The 25,855-nt window shown below is 36.8% G+C and overlaps 1 protein-coding gene across 1 annotated transcript; it reads left to right on the top strand.

The window, feature by feature from the left end:
* Positions 1–4,973: 4,973 nt before the first annotated feature.
* On the top strand, positions 4,974–23,319 carry LOC581097. The gene is made up of 4 exons (XM_781116.4): positions 4,974–5,050; positions 11,614–18,945; positions 19,434–19,570; positions 19,931–23,319. The coding sequence occupies exons 2-4, from the start codon at positions 11,726–11,728 to the stop codon at positions 21,130–21,132; spliced, it is 8,559 nt and encodes a 2,852-aa protein (XP_786209.3). The 5' UTR covers positions 4,974–5,050; positions 11,614–11,725; the 3' UTR covers positions 21,133–23,319.
* Positions 23,320–25,855: the final 2,536 nt, after the last annotated feature.

Raw genomic sequence — 25,855 nt, 5'->3', positions numbered from 1 at the left:
AATTTTGGGGGACCCCCAAAAAAAATTAAAAAATAGATCTATGCCCTCTATCTATGATTTTTCATCATTATAGACCTACGTACAATGTAGATTGCAGTGCTTCCAATCATTCATGGTTATTTCCTCATCAAAATATATACCAAAAGTGATATCTAAATGGAAATCTTGCGATTTTGACACTTTGTTTTCATAAAGTTTAAATTGTTTCTACATACAATCAAACCCACTTTAGTGACCACAAAAGGCACAAAGACCACATTTTTTGTTTCCCTTGAAAATGCATGGTTTCTCATTGAAACATGTACTAAAGGAACCTGTACTTAAAGACCATCAGCCTATATAAAGACCAATTTTTCTTGTCTTCCGTAGGTGGTCTTTATGAGGTTTCACTGTATATTATAATTCACCCCGGTTGAAAAACGCTGCCATACTAGAAACTGAGAGTGAGTCATCATTTTGAGCAAATTTCACTCCGGCTTGCATGGGAAGTGACGCTAGTGATCACAATGTCACTCCCAAAACGGAGTGACAAAACACTGACACAAGAAAAGAGTTAATTTTCACTCGATTTTCACTCCCATTGGATACATAATATAGGCCTATAAAGGATGTCAACATTTTAGGGGGCAGATTGACCGGGAGGGGGATATACGAGGAACATTAAAGTGAAACATATATTACAGAAGAGATAGGATATAGTATACTATATCCTATCTCTTCTGTAATATACATCATGACGCAGATCGGATCAACCCACAGCATTTTTCGATTAATCGTTTAGTGCACCAATGACCCATATCTCTTACAACACCTTATGATAAAGAAGGAAAAAAAAAAATCACAATTTGATTTGATGTTATAAGTATCACACCTGTAACAGTGATTCTTAGTTTTGATTGTTCGTAAATATTCCTGTTACAGTAGCTATAATCTCGTCATTTTTCCAATATTCATATCCGTAAGTAACAATTACAAGTATGCAAAACATCAGTATCGATGATTCAATGGGAGAAAAGACTGCCTCGACTATCAGTCTGTGTAAAGTAATTAATATCAAATATAGGATCAGTTTAATAGGAATAAAGATGAAATAAGCATTAATTTCCATCATTAATGATGCTCTACTATATAAAAACAACAAAACAAAACAAATAACCTCCAAAAACTGCTTTAATATAGATACTAGCGTATAAGTTTCATTGATCCTATAAAGCTCTATTTATAATCTTGTTGATTGTATAGTACGATGGTAATGAATCTTCTCACTTAAGTCGTAGACCATTCACGTGACAAAAAAAGTTGAGAAATGATGGTAATTTCAAGCTCTATTTGCTTACCTGATGATGAGGATGAAGAGGACAATAATAATGATAATAGAGAATGCCCTCTTATCACTTGCGAATCTCATTTTTCATATATGACTATGAGTCTTACTTCATGAAATAAAATGCATGTTGAACACACGTGATTGATTCACATGATTAGTATAATAGAGCATTTTCGAGTAAGCTACACCTCACGTTGATGTTTTTCATTCATATCTTCCCCTCATACCCCCCCCCCCCCCCCCCCCCCTCCCACCAAGTCTATGGGCCGACCGACCGGCTAGAAGTGCACCTACATGGGAAGCTACGAACATATTGAACAAACAAAAACAAAAGTATGAATAATACTATAAAAAACAGAGGAGAAAGGGGAAGAAAAAAAACAAGCAGCCTATATACTATAGTTTACAGTAGGCTAACCACAGAGATATTCGACCAAAATTATAAGAAAAATGTTATTGTACTGGTTTGTATAAAAACAGATACAAGACACCTATAGTTATTTTTTAGATTGTTAAGTTATAGCTGCCATAATTATGTTACTTTTTTTAATTATTATCATTTCAACTGCGATATCGAAGTTAAATAAAAATGCAGCGAATTTGAGTCGACCATTCATTTTTCATGAACGGTTCAATAATTGAATGACTGGGATCACAGACAGGGAACCGCAAAGGAGGTACAATCATGGCTAAATTTATTGAAATATGCATACTCGGATGTTCGCCCCCCCCCCCCCCCCCCCCCCGGCATCAGTACCGTACTTGCCTATAGATCTGACCTATTCCCCGGAGGCCAGACCAGTAGTAGTAAAATTGCGGTTCAAGGCCGGGGTTCAAGGGTTTTGGGTGAAAAATATCCATTCAATATTGTTTAAATATTGCCTTGAGAGGTTAAGGTGGCAATACTTTCAACCTAATTTCGCAAAAAAGCAGAAGAGTATATGCCCGAATGTTCAATGTTGAAGTGCATTCGCGATATATCCAGGCCGGATCGATATGATAATTTACCAAATATATCAATTAGTAGGCGGTTTCCCGGCAAAATTTGTATCATCACTTAGTAGCCAGTGTTCTTTCACATGATTGGTAATAAGAGCTTCGTTCCATTTCGTTTTTTGAGAGGGGGGCGTTTACAAAACTGGTCTATACCTGGGAATGTAATCGGACTTATATATTAATTGGCCAATAATTATGAAGCCAACTTTGATATTATAGGCCTATATGTGTTTGGCTGCAAACGTATGCTTAACAAGAAAAGAAAAGCAAAAACGGGCTATTTGTTAACATAACAAGGAAGGAATCATGTATGATCATGCTGCAATCCTTACGATGATCCGAGTGTGAATTAGCAACATAAATACACCCGACCGGTAAATATCACACGATTTGATAATCATACACAAAAATATATACTGCCATGAGAGGCTCTGGTTAAAACTATGGGCCCAATTAAGTGCTATTTTTGCTGATATGAGCTAGGGTTCAGCCCCGAAGCAAAATATTAGTAGGCCTATTGCAGTCACCGAGGGTCCCATATATTTTAATCCAGAGACTCGAATAAAGACAGTATTGTTGCAGTTGTTGTTTAATTTACGCAAGTCCGTCAGTTTATGACCATTTATTGACGAATTATACAAAATTGGTTTTAACTCATTGAAATTTACGTTTAACTAGACATATAATACTTGTTTGGAACAAGTATAGGTGGGCTGGTCAACTAACATTTGAGACAAAATAGAGCAAAAATAAGCGACATACTGCTTACAAATTCTTAAAAGACAATATCATGTAGATTCATAACGTGAACTAAATTCACCTTCTATAGGCATAACACGCAAATTATGAAGTTTTTGACATGAGGCCTTTAATCAAAATTTCACTATGATGACGTCATCAAAATGAAAAATGGTTATTAATGCGCTTGTAGAGAATTGTCTTAGCTACAACATATCGAAATTTTGAAGAAAATTGATCAATATTTACAGAGATACAATCAATTTTACATAAATATGCTGATGTAATAATATGCAAATTCGTATTTTGAGTTCCAAGGCCATTGTGATGATGTCACGATACACTTAATGGCCAAATGAGACATGGAATCATATTTCCGACTCATACTCTATCTTAATATGAAAACAAATTGAGGATCCCGGTGCATTCCAAAGAGCTATAACGGATTTTGTATAGGCATGTTTTTGCCCATATATGCTATGTATTAAAAGACCTCGCGCGCACTGACATTTACCTTGAATTTACGCTCATCTTGTTAATAATGGTCATAAAGAGATAAACATGGAATCAAATTCCTTGGAAAAATATGAGAAATATCATGAAAGAAAAAAAAATGGCGATTCTCTGTTTTTTAATGGTGTTACGCGCGAAAACGCGCACGCATGCTCGTACGCGCGATTTTTTATAAAATGCTTAAAATGACCTGAAACGTATGCAAAATAAATTTGAGACGATTTTGAGCATTTTAAAATTTTGCGCGCGCATTGACGCGCGGACGTACGCGCACGCGCGCGTTTTTTGACCTGAAATTGACCGGACAGATATTGACCTTGATCATGACAAATATGAATGAGAAATGCCTTTTGGTTATGAAGATATGATCATGATTTGATTTTCAGAAAATTTCACAAAATTGCGCCTAGGTGACGTCATTAGTCAAGGTCAAGGTTGAAAACTTTACTGTGTTTTGTCCATATGCCTATACATATGTGTGCTAAATTTCAAGGCATTTGATTGAGCCATTTTTAAGTTATCTTGTTAACAAAAAAGTGGTTAGAAATAAAATAAATAAATAATAATAAAGGCAATTTTAACAAAATTATAAGGTGGTCTGTATAGATACAGCCCACCTGATAAACATTTAGATAATATGCGTGTATGCGTGTGTATATATATATAACGTTTATTTCTTCTTCTTCTTTAAAAACCAAGACAAAAGAGGGGGGGGGGAAATAATGATATCAAGTTAGATTTAGTTACCGATCCCTGTCCTTTTTTTTGCGCTATCGATGCTCCTGACAAACCTCTCATACTCGGACAGGGGGGCGCTCTTTGTAATGTGCATGAACTTCAATCATATATTCATTGTTCATTGATTGGTTAAATAATCTTGCTGTAACTTCAAAGAATGTACACTTACTCGTAGTGTACTGCCATTCCATTCGAAATTCAAGCTAGGCCTACTTGTAATACTTTACGCACTGCGACGTTAGTATTGGCCTAGATCTACTGTGTTTATTTTTGCTAGCCGTAAAAAGTACTTTCTGCCGTAAAAAAGTACTTTCTGCCGCAACAAAAAAAGTAGGGGACCTACTTTCAGCCGTAAAAAAAAAAGTACTTTTAGCCAAAAAAATATTATTTTTGCAAAATAGTGTGTTTATTTTTTATCATGTGACACACTTTTTAACCAATCAATGAACAAGAATATAATTATTAATGACGTATGCACAAATAATGATTCATGTTGGTGATCATTATAATAGTCAAAATTGACTGATTGCCATAAAACACGAACCAACAACAACAACAACATGTGATCGTATCTGATATAACGTAAGCGCTTCACGTGCGCGAGTTGGAATCAGCCAATGAAATTCACGTTTTACGAGTGCGCTCGAGGAATCATGGGAAGTTCTCATTTGCATACTGTAATACCCATAGTGCACCAACAAGAAACGCCATGATGTCGTGCGATTGCTCGAAGTGAAGGTAACTAAATTTGAAATTCTGCTTGATTTCGAATCGGAGGAAACGTAATATTTTACAGTGTAGAGAAGGTCGTGTCATGTTTCTACCTATGATTGCATATCAAGCTAAAAGGCGAGTTTTAAACTGTTGAAATGGTGGTTAGAAGATCAGTCGAAAAGCTCGGACCGCGAGTCGATCGACGTTGTCTGTGCAGAGCTATTACACGCAAGTGCATTGTGTGTGTGTTTTCTATATTGTGAAATGTAGTGTACTGTGTGTCGGTCTCGGTCACTCGCGCTAGTGTGCTTCGAAATATATGCGCGTTGTCCAGCCGTGTGTGTGTATGTGGTGTGTGTCTTATGTGTCAGGGCCGGTGTGTATACAGGGGTACAAAGATTGTAGCGCCGATACGTTGCCTTGATTGAGTATGTGGCTTGTGGATGGATAGGGTAAGTACGTTTTTGTGTGAATTTGGCAGGTCGTAGCTAGCTCGCGCGGCGCGGCGGCTCGGTGCGGTCTTCGCTTTTCAGCTAGCTAGCTAGTGCTGTCTCGTCGGGTTGTCTAGCGCCGCTCAATCGGCCCGTGTTATAAAAGTCAATTTTAGTTCGGGCTCCTCTTTGATATGAGAAACAAAAAGTTTGTTTATAATTTCAGATTCCTTTAACCCTAGATATATTTATGATCTATATTTCGCCACTGGTCATTTATAGGTCTACAGAATAAAGCTGATCTCATTTTGAATTCATCATTCCCCGCGCTCTTTAATTGAACTCTTGTAATAGTCTATATTCAACATCTATATTGACCAATGAATGATCATGGTGTGCATGCATGCAGTGTGTTGGCGCTGGTGCTTGACGTACGTTATGAGCGAAGAGGGGCATGTAATTATCTCGTGCGGGTTAGTGAATTTGTTTTGATCTTGGTTGATTCATGGAGTAACTCCATGGTTGAGGGCAGACTGGTTGAGGGGAGTATTAATTGTGCTTTCATTATGCATTTGTTCCTTTCATCCTTCACACTTCTATTTGTATACTTATTCAGCATTCTATAATCAGTAGTAGACAGGCGCGTACGCAGGGGGGGGGGGGGTCGAACCCACTCAATTTGTTTTGTGTTTTGGAGGAAATAACCCCCCCCCCCTTTTTTTATTATTTTTTTATAATTAAAATAAAAAATTTAAAAAAATTGTGCTACTGGGTGATCCCCCAAAAAATATGTCCTCTTATATGCCCTCAAATTTTTGTGTGTGTGTTTTGGAGGAAAGCCCCCCCCCCCCTCTTTTTTTTTTTTTTTTTTTTTCTAAATTGAAATTTAAAAAAAAAAATTGTGCTAATGGGTGACCCAAAAATATATATGTCCTCTTACCCCCCCCCCCTTTGATCTTTGATGCTTTAAAAAAAATGCCAATAATATATGCATTGGAGTCAACTCTAGTTAATTTATTATAATTTATAAATTATCAAAATTAACATAGGCCTTTAAATGGCTCTGCTTGTCATATCTATGAATGTTGGCTTATAAAGAAAAAAGAAAGGTTTATAGTTTCCATGATTAGATTTAGACTCTATGATTAAGTTTCAGAATTCTCTTTGAATTGGAAAAAAAGATATTCAAAAATAAATGTTACAAAAAGAATTTATTAAATATATTAACAAACTCTTCAATTTGTTTTAAAAACAGATTTGAAAATGCATTAGAAATTAAAAATATATTCAACATTTGAATATGAACTAGTCTATTGCTTCATCTTATTTAATGAAAAAAAAACATTTTAAAAATGTGGATTAGATAGCACAAGAATTGATTAAAAATGAAATATATATATATATATAGTTATATATATAAGATATGAATATGAACAATTGACTTGTTTAAACAAAATTCTTTAAAAAATGTGCATTATAAATAACTAAAAAGTGATTAAAAATTATTACTGAACATATGAGCATGAACAAAATCTTAGAGTTTTTAAAACCAAAAACACATTTGTAAAATGTGAATGTGAAACAAATTATTTATAAAAAAATTGAATTCATTATAAAAAAAAAAAGAAGCAACATTTTCAGTAGTTTTCATAAATGTAGCATGACAGTTTTGAAAATAATTCTTCAAGTAACTTTTGATAGATTTGGAATTCGATTTTAATTATTATAATCTGAGAAGCTAATTCTAGATAAGATAAAAGGATCAATCAAAAATTTAGTAGTAATCATGTCAGTGGAAAATCATGGATGACATTGTTGAAACATTAATTAACTAGGGGGGAAAAAAATAGTTTTATTTTGGTATAGAGATGTTCGGTATCTCATCATTGTCCTTTGTGGTTGTAAAAGTACAGTACATAAATGTTTTAGATTTGCGTAGGGGTTGTATGTACATGTAGCAGGGGAAATAGAGTAAAAACAGAGGGAGACATGACAATATGAATTTTCACCTTAAGAAAAGAGACTTCAAAGGATCTACACATGAACAACACGAAAATATAAGAGAGACTTGCTTTGCTTTTGTAAACAAAAGTTGGAAGAAATAAGTTAATTGACATATTTTACCAACTGTCTTTAAAGGGAAAGTCCACCCTGAAATTAAGTTAGTTTTAATAGGAGTAGAAAAATGAGAGAAACAAGTCAGGGAAAGTTTGAGCAAATTCTGATGAAAAATAAGGAAGTTAGGATTTTTGAAGTTGTGATCAATCAAACACAAATTGGCAAATCTATGACGTATCATGCGAGCTCAACTTCCATTTGCTCAGTACTAAAAAAATCTAAAATTTTCATTTTTTCTCAAGAAAAATTTCAACCATACATGCACCCTAAATATAATAATTGCAAATATGTTTCTATACTCCCCCTGCAAGGAACAAATATATATTCCGTCATCAATAACAAAGAAAACATGATTTTATGGAATATTATGCACAAAGCAAATGAAGGAGAGCTCGTGTAATAAGTCACAGAGTTGCCAATTTGTATTTGATTGATCACAACTTCAATAATTCATAACTTTCTTATTTTCATTCAGAATTTGCTCAAACTTTCACTCACCTGATTTTTCTTATTATTCTGCCTCTATCGAAACAAACTTATTTTGGGGGTGGACTTTCCCTTTAAGAGAGAGAGAGAGAGATAGAAGATGGGGGGGGGGGGGTGAGAAAAATGAAATAACCTTTATGAAATTATGGTTAAGAAAATCTTAATATTAAATAGTGAGAATAACTAGAAAAACAGTTACACAGACACAGATCACAAGAGATCAAATGAAAGTCAAAGTTAAAGCTACCGCAGGTATTTATAAGGTAAAGAGAAGGAGAGAGAGAGAGAGAGAGAGAGCAGAAACAGAGGAGTGAAAAAAGATACAAAGATAACAATCTAGCTCTTAGAAGCTCAAACCGCTCAGGGGGTGTGAACGATAAATGTGAAGGATAAATGGATAAGTTCATGACTAAACTAATGAAATTAAGTAGGCCTGCTTCGAGAGTTGAGAGCGATCAAGAGAGAAAGAGGAGGGGGGGATTCCGGCTTACCCCAGATCTAGTAGCCATAGAATGAGGAAATCTGCACTAACATCAACTTATTTTCCATGTTTCTGTTCGATTTGGCCCATAATTAGTTGCTCTCCTTTTTAAATTTTTTAATTTTGTGTTTTAAGTGATTTTATGCGACTTCATCATTTGCCCTAGTGCTCCTGGAGCATTTGATTTCAATTGGATTTGGTGGCTTAAAAATCAGTATTTGAAGAAATGTGGAAATTGAGGTAAAAGGGTCAACAAGGGTTTGAGATTTAAAAAAACAAATAATAATAATTATCAATTTTTAAAATTTTGAAGATAAATCCACAAATTGGTGTTATTATATGATTGTGTGTGCAGTCTACATATGTTCTCATAAGTTTGTAAAAAGAATAGAATGTCAATTTCTCTCAAAATACCCAAATTGAAATTTGTCTTTGGATTAGAAATATATATTGCTTGTTTCATATGAAAACATCTTTGTTAAACTCATTATTTTGATGGAAAATTTTGTCTACTTAATGGACAGAAAGTTCTCTTTTTCTTTAAAAGTTTCACAATTTAAATGACATGCTGGCCTGCTTTTTTAAGGAGACAAAAGTTAGAAAGATGATAATACAGTAAAAATAGATGAGTTAACATATTGGAAAAATTAGAGTATAATGATCATTAAATATTGAGATTCAATGGAAATGCTATAATCCAAAGCCAATACTATCCTGAGAGATCATCCTGCACATTAATATATTCTCTGTCATCAAAAGGGATTTGTTACAATATATACCAAGATACATCAAGATTTTGCAACTTTTCTTTTGCAATAAATCTCTATTTGTTATTTCTTTTTTCTCCAGTAGGCCTATAACTTCTCGAACCTTGTCATATCCATTGTAGCTCTCATATATGACATTATTTTTCATATATGTGCCTTTTAAAGTTTTTATATACATTTTCATCTACACCTTCATAAAAAAAAAGTGAAATTTAGATTAACTCACCAATTTTCAGTATTAATCTTATATTATTGGGAGTTGCTTGCAAGGGAAATTGTACTTTAAAGGTAATACAAAGTTTTGGTAAATTTTGAAAATTGGCTGGATAGTAATTCTTTACAATTTTTATATTAGGATGCCCATGTGGATGTATTATAAGCGCTAGAACATTTAGCTCTTAAAACACTTCTGCTTTTGAGAAAAATTGATTATCAAAATTTACAGGTGTTCCCGGTAAAATTTTGATAAATTTCAAATTGCGCCTACGGCCATACAATGGTAGCTGCGACCATGAAAATCTTAGAATATGTAGTTGTGATATATAATTTCCAAACGGAATAGCCAATCGGTCGATTATAGTCAAGAAACATTGTTTTATAGTTAAATTAATGTCTTGACCTTGAGAGGGAGCTATACAACATAAAGAGTTAATTATTTACAATTGTATCACTTTAGACTCCATTTCAACCGCGGCAATGATCATTGAATATTGTAGCATATATGCTTCCAATATGTTCATTTGAACAATATTCATGACCCTATACCTAAACTTTGTATTACCTTTAACTGACAATTTGTGCTTGATTTATCACAGCTTTGAAAAAGATTGACTGTATTATTGTGCATAAAAAAGCAAACAAACAAACATACATGTATCTATGAGAGTTTGTTGGCACAGGGGAAAGCTAAACAAAATAATAGAAATAGAATAGTGTAAGTTTCAGTATTAGATTAAAAATATTTTTCTTTTAAACTCTATCTTGATTATTTTATACTTAATCTCTGCAAAATAATTCCTCAGTATGATATGCATCACTTTGATGTGCTTAAAATTGGGTATTATTGACTGAAATAAAGGATGATTAAATTAATGAAAGGATTGATAAATGGTTGAATTGTTATCTAAATTGAATGCTAACATGAATGAATGGATAAGTTGTTATCTCAGGCAAATCTGGATGAATAAATGGCTGAATAACTGAATTAATTAATTATCAAAGGAGACGCTATGGCTCAGTGGTAGAGCAGTAAGTCTCATAACAGTGCTGTCACGGGTTCAAAAAACCAAGTCAACACGCTGTGCCCTTTGGTAATGCATTATAATCCTCATCAAGTCAAGAGGACTTAAAGTCGTCTTTTCCCTGGTCGCTTATTTACAAGCATATACATGCTTTCTTAGCAATAAGGTAAATCAAACCAAACTAAATCAAACCAATTAAGTAATTGTTATCTGAAGTGAAAGCTAATCTGGATGAATGAATGAGGGGATGAGTGGACGATGAATGAATGAAATATGCTTTGAAGTGTACATGTTTCCTAATCTTGTCCTCTGGTGATGAATTTGAATTTTGAGAGAAATTGACTGAAATCCATTAGAAATTTTGCTCATCAAAAACAGCAACATATATATACAAGTAAATAAAATCAGAACACTTGCTGGAAATCCTGTGTTTTTTGTTATGAAAGAGGAGCTCACATTTGTGCATTTGAGATTGCATGTTACACCCATGGATGAGGACCACTATAGCTAAATGTCTAAAATGTTCTTTCTTTGTTCATTAATTGGGCTTTTTACTAAACCATTAATTGTCATCTACATGTACGTTTTATATCAAAACCAATCAACAAAATAATATAGTTCTGGAAAATTAGTTTTATTTGATTTTACGAGAAAATAAAAGTATTTTCTGTTATTACTAGAACCCAAGATTACCTTTTTTAAGAAGAAAGGATCGTTCCTATGATTCCATGTTGTATGGATGAACTGAGACTAATGCTGCCCTGCCAACAGATTTTTTTAAAGTTGATAGTTTTCAATGCTAGTACAAGAATTGAAATATGCATATCAATATGTCCAACCCATTCAAACCTGAAACTACTGTAGATCCCTAGCATGAAGATGTGAGGATGTATGACTTGGATATTTCTATAAACAAAATGTTTAATGAAATTGTAAGTGGGTTTTTGAGATACCGGTACTATAAACACATTTAAATCATGGATATTCCAAGTTAGGATATTGCTCACTGAAACCAGTTTTAACCCTTTATCTTTTTCTCTCCTTTTCCTTCTCTCTTTTGCAGATTCCATTATTGCTGTCTCCATGCAGTAGTGAGTATTGGACATTCGTAAATTCAGAAATGGATACCAGATGGTCATTTTCCATTTTGTCACAAATGTAGGCCTGTGGTGCCTATGGAAAACTATACAGAGTCACTAAATCAAGGAAATAAGATATCCAACATGTCACAAGTTACGAGAGACCATCAAGAGACAACATCACCTCAAGAAACCTGTATGCAAAATGGTGAGGCCACTCCCATGACTGTTCCCGGTGATAAAGTGACAGATACACCAAGCTGTGGAAGTTTTCAACAGGGAGATGGTTTTATATCACCTAAAGAAGGGCATTGTGCTCATGACAAAGACCAACGGTCAAATGACAGTCATGTCATCACAGAAACATGTGCAAAGGATCCGGTGGAGAAAAGTATGACCATTGGAAGCAACCTTAAAGAAGAACAATCAAGCGAAAATTGTGCAGCAAGCACTCCAGGAGTTTTACAACAGGAGGATATTGAAAGTGATATGCCTCCCTCAGAGGGGATACATAACTCAGAAGATGTTATGAAACTGACAGAGGAATCTGTCAAGCCAGATGACAGCATTTCACAGGAAGATGGCATTAATGAAATCTCTCTCATGGAGGTTTCAGAAAATGATGCTGACAATCAAGCGATCAACCCCGACAAATGCACTATACAGGACGATGTCAGCACTGAGATCTCTCCATCCAACGAAGCGCATATTTCAGAGGACGTTCCAGAGAGCGAAAGTCTCAGTCCAGAAAAAGGAGCTTCAGAAAAGGATGCAAAATTCGAAAAATCTTCAGATGGAATACAAAACTCAGAAGATGTTATGGAGCTAGCAGATGAAACTGTGAATCCAGATGAAAGCATCTCACAGGAGGATTGCGAGGATGAAATCCTTCCCATGGAGGTTTCAGAAAATGATGCTGACAATGAAGGAATCAACCCTGAAAAATGCAAGCTACAGGAGGATGTCAGCACTGAGATCTCCCCTTCCAACGAAGCGCAAAGCTCAGAGGACGTTCCAGAGAGCCAAAGTCTCAGACCAGAAAAAGGAACTTTACAAAAGGGTGTAGAATTCAAAAAATCTTCAGACGGAATACGTGTGACAGTACTTGTTGAAGACGGTCAAATTCACTGCTCAGTCAAAGGTACTGCAGAGAATGATGTTGTAGTTGAAAAATCTGCAGATGGACTACTTGTTTCAGAAAGTCGCACTCATGATTCAGACAAAAGCACATCAGGGGGAGATGTTGAAGAAGAAAAATCTTCAAATGAAATACAAGATTTACTAGATGATGCAGATATTCACACTGAGGACCCAGGCACAAGCAATTTACAGGAGGAAGCTAAAAATCCTTCTTCGGACAATACTCATGTCCCAGATACCACAGACAGTCAGCCAAATGAAAACAATTCAACTAAATCTCAGAATAATGATGATGGAAGTACAAAAGCACATGATGATGATGAAGATGAAGACATAATTGTTGTATCAGAAACTCCTAGAGGTGCCAACAAGAAGTCAAACTTGACAACCGTGTTCAAGTGTGTTCGCTGTGGTCAGATAAGTAAATCTCGATCGGACCTAAATATTCATCTTCTTCAGGCACATAAACTGATAATTGTGTCAAAACAGAAAGCAGTAGATTGTATTTTTTGTACAAAGTCATTGGACATGTCCGATTTTTACCAGCATTTAAGAACAGAACACAAGGTACTGCTGGTGAAGAGTAAGGGCCAGACTTCTGGTGATGATAATCCTGCTACAGAGAAAGGTACCTCTAAAAAGACTCGAGTCCAAGAGAAAATTTCTTCTCCTAAAGGCCTGATTGATCTCACAGCAGAAGAGGAAGAGGAAAGCAGCACATCTTTAAACAAACCAGAAAAACGTACCAGTGTGAGCAAGTCAACTTCTCATTCTATGCCATCTACTTCAAAGGAAACATCAGTGCCATCTACTTCAAAGGAAACGTCAGTGCCGTCTACTTCCAAGGAAACATCAGTGCCGTCTACTTCCAAGGAAACTTCAGTGCCGTCTACTTCCAAGGAAACGCCATTGTGGTTGCGAAGAACTCCAAGGAGAGTCACTCAACGAAAATATAACGAAGTTGACACCGAGAGTAGCTCATCAGATGACAATGAACCTTTAGATGCATTTGATGATGATGACGATTATGATCCACTTGAGTCAGAATATAAAAAAGGCAACAAATCCAAATCCCAGACACAAACAAAGGGTCAACAAATGATAACCAAAAGTCCTGTACACACTGGGAAAAATGCAGTTACTATCCATGTGGCTTCAACTAAAGCACAGAGCTCTACAACAGGAAGCACCCTTTCCTCTAGACCAGTTCAGTTAGCCACTGATGTTACTAAGACTGTTTCCGTTGGCGTTAGTGGTACAGCACCAACAATTGCCACAGCTGCAGTTCCAGCTAACACTAATTTGATGATGAATCAAATAGTCAAATTCAATGGCGCACTATACTCTATAGTCCAATCCGGTGACAACAAATATTTGATCCCTTTGAATATCAGAAACGCTGCTGCTTCAGATATCCCCACACATGGAATCACTATACCAGGAATGTCTGGGCTCCAATTAATATCCCCACAACAAACCATAGGGTCTACTGTGAATACCCAAGGATTATCCACCACACCTGTGGCTGTCCCACAGTTGTCTTTTCCAACAGTTCCTCATTTAGCTGCAGGGGTTGGAAACCTACCTCAACCAATCACTGCCAATGTGTTGTCAGGTCCGCAGGCCAATATTTTGCAACCAGGAGTAGTTCAGCAACCAGTGATGCTCTCTTCACCGGCTGTAAATTCCTTGCAAACCTTCCTTGTTACCATTCCACAGAAAACGGTACCAGTTGAAAGTAATGTAAATAGGACCATAGTGGTAGGTGGTGTACAGTCAAGTACTCAAAGCATTGTAAATACGCAAAGTGCTATCGTGCCTGTCGCACAGATGAATACAGTAAATGGTCAGACAAAAAGTACAGGAGCTAAAATTAGTGCACAGGCAGGAAACTTAACAGTAATCTCAGGGTTGAATAATAGAAACACAATCTTTTCGGTTTCTTCTACAAAACAAAGTGCATCAACCACTACCACTAACAGTGGAAGCGTCGCCCCAACTAGTCTGCCAACCAAGAACGTCACTCCTGCTGCTCCACCAACTCCAGCTGGAATCCATATTGCTAAACCTCGAGACGTGAAATCTTCAGACTTGCATAGGACTGGTGGGCTCTTTGCTTTAGAAGTGTGCTTGGACACAGCAACCTCCCTTGGCACAGAGCCAGTGCCGGAAACAGTAACCACATTCATATTGCAGGAGAAGGAAACAGTTTTTGTTGAATCAAAAACGGATGATGACACACAAGGCTCAGAGACTGAAAAAGCCCTGTCAGATGCAGAAAAGTGCAAGGTTGTGATAGCGACAGCATTATCAAGAGGGCATTTAATGCCGAATGACTTGACGTCGATCAGTAATGATGTTTTCTTTGAATGCACTAGATGTAACTCCTGTTTCCCACAGCATATTCTGTTGAACCTCCATATGAAGCAGTGCAGCCAGCATGCACCATCAAGCATTCCAAAGATCAAGATTCATGCACCAGCATCAGTTGTTGATGAGTTCTATAAAGACCCAATGGGAGGGAGAAATTTCGTGCACATGTACTGCCGTTTCTGCAGAGCCAGAATTGTTAGAAACCAACATGATATTTCATTTCTAACTTCTCACCTTCTGAAGCACATAGAGCCTAAAGTGGAATTGGCTGTTCTTCCTAAGAAACAGAAAGGGGTTCATCATGACAATTCAACTATTGATTGCACAACAAAGGCACTTGAGTGGGTTGACTACATAGTTCCACCATTCACTCTAGACAATCCTCCAACATCTGCAAAGAATGGCTCCCTTAGTATGTTCACCTCAACCAATGATCCAGCATTGTTGTGTCTAGCAAAAAAGAAGAAGAAGAAGAAAAAGAAGAAGAAAAAGAAGCACAGGTATAGAAGTAGTGATAGTGATGAGGACTACGAGAATCTTGCTGGAACGAGACTTTCTTCCTTGAGACCCAAGAATGGACGATACATTGGGACACTGAGGCCAAAAGAAACTACTTCACAACAGACTGTTTCCAACAATGGTGCAGGTAGTGTTGGAAATATCATTGATCCAGCAGGTTCCAAACCTCGTGGAGGGCGAACCATGATGCATAGTTTCAAGCACTTACGTTCTCCCAATAAGAGAGGTTCAACCTTAACAGCCAGCATTCCAATGAAGTCTAAATACAGGGACAGAGAAAGACCCGGTGAAAGCACAAGGAGATGGAATAATGGAAAGACACGGTCTCAGTTGAAAGGCCACTGGAGGAGGTCATGTCGGAGGTTTTCACATCTACAGGACCCTGATGCATCAACCCCAGATAATTCAACTCCGGAGGGTTCAGTAGACTACATCGAATTGAGTTCAGACGAGGATGAAATTCACAACAAAAACATTTGTGAGGTTAGAAATGAGGGCGTTGGGGCATTGTCTGGTAGTCCAGTGACCATAACCGAAGATGATATTTCAGATTACGTGAAGATCATTGACGAGGCAGAGGAACTGCAGGTTGGCCAGAAGACAACGATTTCCAGTTCACCAACTGCTAAAGATGGCCAAAGACAGGAAGATTCAGACCTTGTAGACTATTATGGAAATGATGTCAACTCAACACTTAGTTGTGAGCCCCTGATTATGGAGCCAGAGCAGGTGCTTTGCTACTTTAAAAAGTGTTCTGGAAGTCTGATGGAATGCCAGTTTCGTTCTTGTGGAAGTAAAGTGTTAAAGAACATCAGAGCTATGCTGGGCCATATCAGGGTCCATTTCCAAATCTTGGTACCTATGCAGTTGCTAGCGAAATGTGGCACACAGTTTCCAAGACAATCTATCCCAAGGCCCCTTAGCTTGACCTTCACACAAGTTCAAGCACATTTCACAATTTCTGATATGCAGGAGGCTAACCTTCATCTTGGAGAAGTGCAACAGATATACACCTGCAATTGGAAAAATTGTGTAAGGTCACGAAGCTACAAGAAAAATATCTGTGGACATCTTGTAAAGCACATCTTCTTCACTCTCATTTCCAAAGAAGACTACCAAACAATGGCACAGACGATGTCAACATACACTCCGACCACTGAAGAAACAGTTGTGAAGAAGCTGAAGATAGTCGCAGTGAACAAAGGAGGTGAGAAGGTTACCATAATGGTCTCAATCCCTATATCTCAGACAAGGACACCTGAACTTCTCACAAAAGCAATAAAGAAATGCTTGGCTAGTGACAAATCAATCAAGTTGCCCTCACAAGTTTTGGAGAGCATTGCGGCAAAGTTCTCTTCTGACAAAGCTTCAACGTCCAAATCAGCTCCTGCCAAAGATCTTCCAAAGACGTTAACAGAGACGGAAGCACCAGATGTCCTGACTCGAGCAGAGATAGGCAAGTTATGGAAGAAGTTTCCAAACCTGCTTGAAAAATGGAAGATGGTAGATGCTGATCAAGTGGGAGAAAGTAAAGAATTTACCAATGACCTCCAAGAAGAAGAAGAAAACTCTGATTGGACACCAATGATCAGTAAAGTCAGATCTTTGACAAGCAGGGAATCTGGTATGAATTCGAGAAAGGTACTACAGAGGAGGCCAAAGATTAATGCCAAGAGATGGAGATCAGTGCTTTATAGAAAGGTACCTGTCTGGAGTGTTCCTTCGAAGCTACAGGACGGAGAGCTGAAGGTTGTTGAAATAAGAAAGATCAAAGACCAACTTGTGCCTGGAATGAAGAGAAAAGGAGAATGTACAGAAAGTGTAAATGAGACTCCACCGAGCAAAAAAGACAAGGTGGAAGGTGAAAAGGTTTGTGAGGGTGATGATGAAGATGGAAAATCTGTACCAGAAAAAACTGTCGTTGACCAGGTGATAACTACAGACTCTCCAATGGATGTGAAGGACGGACTTGTTCCTGGAATGAAGAAAAAAGGAGAGTGTCTAGAAAGTGTAAATGAGACTTCACCGAACAAAAAAGACAAGGTCGAAGGTGAAAAGGTTTGTGAGGGCGATGATGAAGATGCAAAATCTGTACCAGTGAAAACTGTAGTCGACCAGATGATAACTACAGACTCTCCAATGGATGTGACAGAGGATTCAGATGGAGCAAATTCTGAAAGAGAGGTTGAGGTATCCAAATCCAGAATGTCAGCTGCTAATGTAGCTGATAATATGGCATGTGAAAGAGATTCAGCCATCAAGAACACTGAATCAGATCCTAATCCAATCACAAGTTCTATTGATGTCTCTCCATGTGATGCCAAACAAGAAATGAAAGCAAATGGAGGTGAAGTTCAGAAGTCATCTGAAGAATCAATGCCCATAATAGCTGAAGGTGAAGGTGAAGTTCAGAAGTCATCTGAAGAATCAATGCCCATAATAGCTGAAGGTATGAGGGATTCAGAATCTACCCAGACAACAGATACGGCCGATGTCACTCCATGTGGTGACAAACAGGAAATGAAAGAAAATGGAGGTGAAGTTCAGAAGTCATCTGAGAAATCAATGCCCATAATAGCTGAAGATATGACAAGTATGAGGGAATCAGAATCTACCCAGAAAACAGATCAGGCTGATGGTCCATTCCTCCAGGATGAAGAGAATGAAGATTTGAAAAAAGCATTGCAAGCATCGCCTTTCAGGACCAAAGTGGTATTAGCACTAACGCCAAGGCAAATATCCAAAGCTTTCAGGTTCAAGAAATCCCACAAGAACAAGACTGTGAAGGTTGCTGGAAGAGGATTTGGTTATGGTGTCTTCCACTGTAGAATGCCTCGGTGTAGATTCTTTAAAGAAGTGATGACAGCAGACAAGAAGATTGACTTAGTTAGAGCCCTTGCCACCCACTTACAGAATGTACATATGAAAAATCATCCTCACAGAACAATTGTTTTGCAGCCTGGGAGCAAGGAAGATCAGTCCCATCCAAAGAAGCGGATCATGCAACATTTGAAAGGCCTATCAACCTATCAGGATTTCAGGAAATTCAGGCTCAAGAATATGTTCCAGAGGCATCGGATGCACAAAACAAGACTTCTTCAAGTAGAGGGACGTCGAGTGAGAATGAAGGTGAAGTACTTCCACCGTTGCTTGTCCAGAAAATGCTTCTTTGGTTGTTTCAACGCTACTCGACACATTCTCATCACTCATCTTCAGTCACATCTTCGACATCTTCAGCTGAGTGGACAGAAGACAGCAGGATCCCAGCAAGCGGAGGAATCAAGGTGAGTTATAATTTCATCTCTTTGATTTCAAGCCGAAAGTAATGGAAGACTGGCGTAGAATCTTTGTACTATGTAGATTGTAGTGTAAGACAACTGGAAGAAAAATCACTGGTATTAAAGACTTTGTAGGCCACAACATGCCAGAGTGTTTTGGTGATAAAGAAATGAAGTATTATCCTGACAATTAATTTCTTTATAAAAAAGAAGGAATGTAAAAGTATAAATCTGATGTGGCGTTTAGAGGAGTTATCTTCTCCCCATTTTGCTTGGTCCCTTTTAGAATTTTTTGGGGTGATCCAGAATATTTTGAGATTTAACAACTGAAAGCTGACGACTAGAGTTTAGGAGTTTGCTATTACTGTAGATAGGCATTTACAACTTGTTTACTTCTATCTTTTTTGCTTTAAAAATATTACATTGCCATTATATCTTCTTCAAAGTCCATACAGCAATGCTTATCAACTGTATGAATACAATTTTCCTCACAGAACTTCACTGGATGACAGTTTGCCCCAGGATGACCTCTCAAGTTCACATCCAAGCCAAGTTGAAGAGCAACTGGCAGCTTCTCCCCAAGAGGGTCCACTTCCAGTGCTTCCTGAATTCACCCCAGGAACGTCAGAGGGTGAGATATTTCAGCTTCTTTTTTCAAGGAGCAAAATCTTGTGTACTTTTTGTTCTCTCTTTCTTTCTCTCTCTCCAATTATGTGCCAGCAAATGTGCACTACGGCAACTGGAATTGACATTTTGAGCGAATTGGTGTTTGAATCATTGAAAAGGGTGGGTAAGGGTTCTTTTGACCCACTCCCAGTTGGGGGGGGGGGGGGGGGTGGTTCCCCCTCAGCCATGATAGGGTTTAAATCATTATCAGGTCTCTTTAGGTTAAAGAAACATAAAACTGTTATATAAAGCTCTGTCACTCGGTGTGGTGCCCCTGTTCCTTATAAGATGTCTAATGTTGCTATGTCTTGTTGAATGAATACAGACTCTCAACGGCTCGACAATGAAAGAATGCACATCTGGCATGACTCAACTCAGGAACCAACTGACCAATACCCCACCAGGGATAGCTTGTCATCAATGGACCAAGAGATGAGTACCGATAAGGTCTTGGGTTCTACTGATGCGGCGGAAGATGAGCAGATGGATACTGTGGATGGTGGTAGGCAGGATGATGCATTCATGGACGATGTTGACATGACAGACGATGTTGAGATGACAGACGTCGGTGACTCGTCCAGAGGGAGCAATGATGGTATGGGAGCTAGTGGTGCAAGTAGATTAACAGAAGAAGACAATGCAAATGAAAGGATTGAAAATGGTAATCTAACAGAAAGCCTTCCGACCTGCACTTTGAGTGGTGGTGATGCAATAGGGGCAGGAGATGTGATACAGAAAGACAGTGTTAATTCTAGTGAATGTTTGCAAGATCAGGTGCCAGTAGTGAAGGATTGTGGAGATAATGTGACACAGGTTTCGTTCTTACAAACTGGAGCTTCAGATGCATCGCAAGAAGCAGTTGCCTCATCAAATGTTTACAGCCACTCTACCCCTGCATCTAATGACATGGACGAACTCCTTAGCAGGCCGGGAGACTCCATTCAGATGTTCCATGATGACCTGCAGTCCTATTTCACATGCTACACCATAGAAATGAAGGGAAGGAAGGGCATGGGCTTGAAGCACTTTGTGTGTCCTAAATGCGACATGAAGGATCTGCGTGGAAATAATTTGCAAGGTCACTTGGAGATTCACATCAAGAAAAGGGTCCTGATCACTCCTTTGGATAACATCGCCATTAATGATGAGAATGGACAGTCTCCAGACAAGACTGACGACCCTGTTACAGAAATGCCAGGTGTGTCCAAGAACAATGACGAAAGAGACCACACCCAGACTACGCAAAACAATTCTGAAAGCCTTAGAGAGGATAGTGTAAATCCTGGTGAAACCGATGACCAGCTGAACAGCAAGCTCATGGAAGATACAAACACTGTCCACCTCACCGAGGATGAAATCCTCAGTAATTACTTTAGCAAGGACTTCAGCGTTGATCCGGAATCTCAAATTTCGTATCGCTGTGAGTTCCTGAGATGCAACCAGTGTCCGTTTCGGACGTTGACTATCCTTGACACACCCAAACACATCGGAATGCATATCAAGAAAACTGTTATTCTCAAGAAGTGATGATGTTGGATTGGCATTTCAAGTTCTTTTTCATGATTTCTGATCAAAGTTTATTTTGTGAGAGGATGATGAGGTCAATCCAGCACCACCTATTTGTTTGTCATCATTTTCAGGCTATTTTGGGGTTGAATTCATATTTAAGGATGGAGAATAGGAGATTTAATTTAACATAATTTAGCCATGAGCCTCTTTTTTTTTACATTCAGGTACTTAGGGCTGTATATTTCTCTCCCCCTCCACCCCCCCCCCCCCCCTCCCCCACTCACTCTCTCTCTCTCTCTGTCTTCAAATAATTTTCCAAACCTCTTGAAAATAATGTGAAAATTGGGTCTTAGGCCGGGAAAGCATCTTATCTTATGTTAACTTGATGATCGCGTAACTTTTTTCATTGGATTGTTTGCCAGGTGTTAAATTTGATGCAATATAAGAATAGATTAGACAATTCACATACAGGTCAGTATTATTTTTGTCAAAATTCTTTGACAAGATTAAAGGAAATATACATCTACTGATTTATTAGATAATCTAAAGTGAATGATAAGAAGCAGTTATATACAAAGACTCACAACAAACACTACTTATCAAGCTTACAAGACATTTTAAAGTTATTGATGATAAAATTGTTGTTATATTCAGTGTATTAAAACTACAGTAGATGACTAATATTAGAAATTGTGAGGGATGAGGATTCCATTCCTAATTATCTTATCAACCCTGAAATATTCTAAAAAATAATTGCTCACTAAAAAGAAAGGAATCAATTATCTTAAAATGATTTCTCTAATCAATCCAACATCAATTAGAAGTCAACTAAAAAAATATCAACCGTTGAAGGAAATTTTGATTTTAATTGAGGCTTGATAGAAGATATGTATCTTTTAATCCTTTTTGTGATTGGACCAATCAATAAAGAGGGCAAATGTTAAGGGGTAAAAAATATTTGGCATGAAAAAATAAGGCATGAAAACAAAATGAAGACGGCTTCTTCAATAAGTATGATTCAGCAAGAAGAATATTATTAAAGTGCTTGGAGTTGTCAACGGATTTCGTTTTTTTAATCACAAAATGTCATGCATTTGGGGGTTTAAGTAATTGCAATATTGAGATGAACTATCAATGAACAATCAATGGTAATTGTTGATTCATTGATGAATCTCGGTAGAAAATTATTTTCAGTGGAAACTGTTCCAGATGAGTACATATCATACCAAGTGTGTGAAAAATTACCTATATGCGTCTTGGTGCCTTTAATATGGTCCACAAACTGGACTAGTTTTGTAAATATTTGATCAAAATGAAAGATGGTGGTTTAAATCGTTCCAGCTGTCACTAGTTTGTTCATATGTTTTTGTATTTTCTCTTGTGTTGGCTTAATATTCCACTAAATTATTAGGAATTCATTTTTCCATTGTGAGCAAAGTAAAATGTGTGTTTACATGTGAGAAAGACTAATACTAAAAAAGGAACTGATCATTTACACGGATGTGGCAGTAGTGGAGTGTAAATTTAACTGCCCTCTTCTTTTTATATGAATAGGAAAGTTTAAAAAAAGATTAAATTACTTTATTTATTTTAAAAAAAAGGAATATATCATGATATTGTTGGCAGAGCAATTGTTAAAGCCCCTCAGTATACTTCAGTATAGTACATCTAAAATGTGCTCAATCAGTTTCTGATCCACAATAAGATAAACGTTCATAATATTACAATGTATGGCTGAAATCAGTGGTAAAGTGCCAGTGATTTAAAAAAAAAAAATCTGTTCATTATGAAGCTGGAAAGTGTGTGCTATAAGACACTTCAGTTACATGAATATGTGAAGTGTTCATAATGATGCTGATATTTTTTCCTCTCGAAAGGTAAATTTTAATTGGGTTATCATAATTTTGAAAAGAGATCAGTTTTGAATTAAGCTTATGATGAAAAGAACTCGATTGAGAACAATTGTTTGGATTGAGCATGTTCAAAATACATGTACCGGGTATACGTTTCCAATTGTGTGATTGATGTCACCGAGATGAAACAGAACAATCCGTATATACTTAAACCGCATTTGCTATGTTAAATGTTTGAATTTAATTTAATCTCATAGTCTACTTAGTTTCTGTGTTATTTTTTATGTGTGGGACTTTCTGTATAAACATTTGTGTTTTCTTGTTCAGAAGTTGTTCAGAAGATGAAGAACAAAGTTAGAACAATATGCTAGATTACATGGTACAGAGCTGCCAACCATTCCGTATTTGCAGGAATTACTCCGTTTTTTCCTCCCAATTACGGTATTACGTTTTTTCTTCATAAAATACGTTTTTTATAAAGTTTTTTAAATTTATTTATTTTTATTTTTATTTTTTTATTTTTTTTTTTAAATACCACACGTTTAACAACTGCCCTCAAATGGTGATTTGATCACAAATTCAATAGAAAAATAATTTTAAAACATACTTGAAGAGAAAAATATTCTCACAAAGAATGAAATGTCGATTTACCAAAATAACCAAAACAAAAAACAGGATGAGGAATGAACATTTCTGCATTGGAAGTGTGTCGCGCGTGGTTGTAAGTTTCGTTTATATGAATTCCTTTTTTTGGCTTAAAATTCCTTTTTTTTGCCATCATGATTCCTTTTTTTGGTCGGACAAGGTTGGCAGCTCTGAATGGTATGTACTGTACTTAATTGTTCAAGTGTGATAATGCCATGGTCACTTCAGTTTAGCTGGAAAAGCAAAAGTTTCCTTTGTTGTATTGTATGCTTTGTTGTCCATGAATGCAATTAACTGAACTATTTTTTTACGGGGGGGGGGGGGGTACTCACATATTAGGACATACAGGGTGTGCCACTCTAATGGGTTCCTTTCACAAGAAATCCCTAAACATGGGTCCCACTTTTAACAAAAATACCATTAAAAATGGGTCTGTTTTTTTGAGAAAAATGACCCTTAATTGTGGGTAGGGGTTTCGAGGCTTGAGCGGCACACCCCCGTCCAAACCAAATCTGAGTCCTCCCCCCCCCCCCCCCCCCCACCCCTCTTCGGGATTGTTTTGTTTATATATTATGTGTTAATTGTTTTCTGTTGGAAGGTAGAATAGCATTAACTCAAATCATTAAATGTAGAGTTGAGGCTTTTCTTGCTATGGTACTTTAGTCGGCAATTTTACTTGGGTGGGGGGGGGGGGGGGGGGGGGGGGTACACCATTGTTTCTTTGTCAAAACTTGAGAAAATAAAGCAAGATACACAATCTATATGTTTTTTTAAACTTATGATTTTCAAAGTGTAAGTTGAGCACTGAGGGTCATGAAATAAGATGTGGTTACCGGTATATTGAAAAACGACTTGAGAATTTGAAGATGGATATATTTCCTTTGTACTTAGCTACATTCCAGAGTAAATTCAAGGTGTTTTTAGGGCATCTCATACATTTAGTACAATGTTGAATATTTAGATATGCAGAAGCTTATTTTTGCCTTCCATTTGTTTTTGTTTTTGTTTTGTAAATGTTCTATTGCACCCTGCTACATCATTGAAAATGTCGGCATTACAGTTCCACGTTTTGTTAGAAACTATATTTGCCTGATTGTGACAAACTGTTGTCTTATGTCCAGACGTCCAGTTTGAACAAAAACATGTATTTCATGTCTGATTAAAAATAAACAATTCTGAGTAAACTGCTGCCTCAGAATTATTTTACATGTATGTGGATATCAGTTTAGTGTGTGCTAATTAGTCTTCTACCCATTTGTTCTACATTCAGTAAGGTCTACTAATCATTTGATGATTATTATTATTCACGATTAAATGATTATTAGACCATATGAATAGTAGACAAAATGGGCATTGGACGAACTGGGTGGGAATTAGACTGACTGTAAATCAGACTAGATAAGCAATAAACCAAAAGGTAGTATATTTATTGGAGATTAGACCAAATGGCTTTTAGCCTAAATGGTCATTAGACCAAATGATAAATAGACGAAACGATTATTAGACCACGTGGAGAGTAGATGGTCTGGGTGTAGACCATATGGGAATACACAAATTGGGTTGTAGACTGATTGATGACCAAACAGCTATGCATAATATAAACAAATACTAGTAATAGAAAATTTAGCTGGAACTCGCATCCAAAACACACCTCACTTCATCACCAATCGGACACTTTCATGCAAACTTGTTCAGTAGACATTATTTGTAGTCTTTGAATGTTCAGTGTAATTTTAGTTTCTTTTATTGAGAATGTATTTGGCAACCATACAAGCTCTAAAGATAAGGTGATTTTTCTGATATAATGACACAAATTTTAAAGAACTTATTAAGATTGGATGGACGAAGAAGTACATGATAATATGGAGGTTGCAATTTGTATTGCAGTTCTTTCATCTGCCTTTTAAAACTATGATATTTATAAATTATAATGCAATTTTTAAACATTTTTAACAATCAAAAAGTCATAACATGTACATGCACCATCAACTCGCCAAGTCAGTGAATTATAAACAAAGGAATGAATGGATAAACAGTTTATTTTTGTGATAACATAATAACATTATATTGATAATTAACATAAATGCACATTGCATCAAAACATTGTGGCAAATACGAAGAAATATACAAAATATTACTTCGGAAAATGTAATAAAAGAGTATTTTATGAACTTGTAAGTCAGATATTCAGTGAATGATTGGACATAGAGAAAGCATTCTTTTGAAAATGACCCCAAATGAAA

This window comes from Strongylocentrotus purpuratus, unplaced genomic scaffold (assembly GCF_000002235.5).
Source record: "Strongylocentrotus purpuratus isolate Spur 01 unplaced genomic scaffold, Spur_5.0 spur5_scaffold_8, whole genome shotgun sequence".
Taxonomy (NCBI): domain Eukaryota; kingdom Metazoa; phylum Echinodermata; class Echinoidea; order Camarodonta; family Strongylocentrotidae; genus Strongylocentrotus; species Strongylocentrotus purpuratus.
Note: the sequence above shows the minus strand (reverse complement) of the source record. Positions and strands in the feature narration are given on the sequence as shown.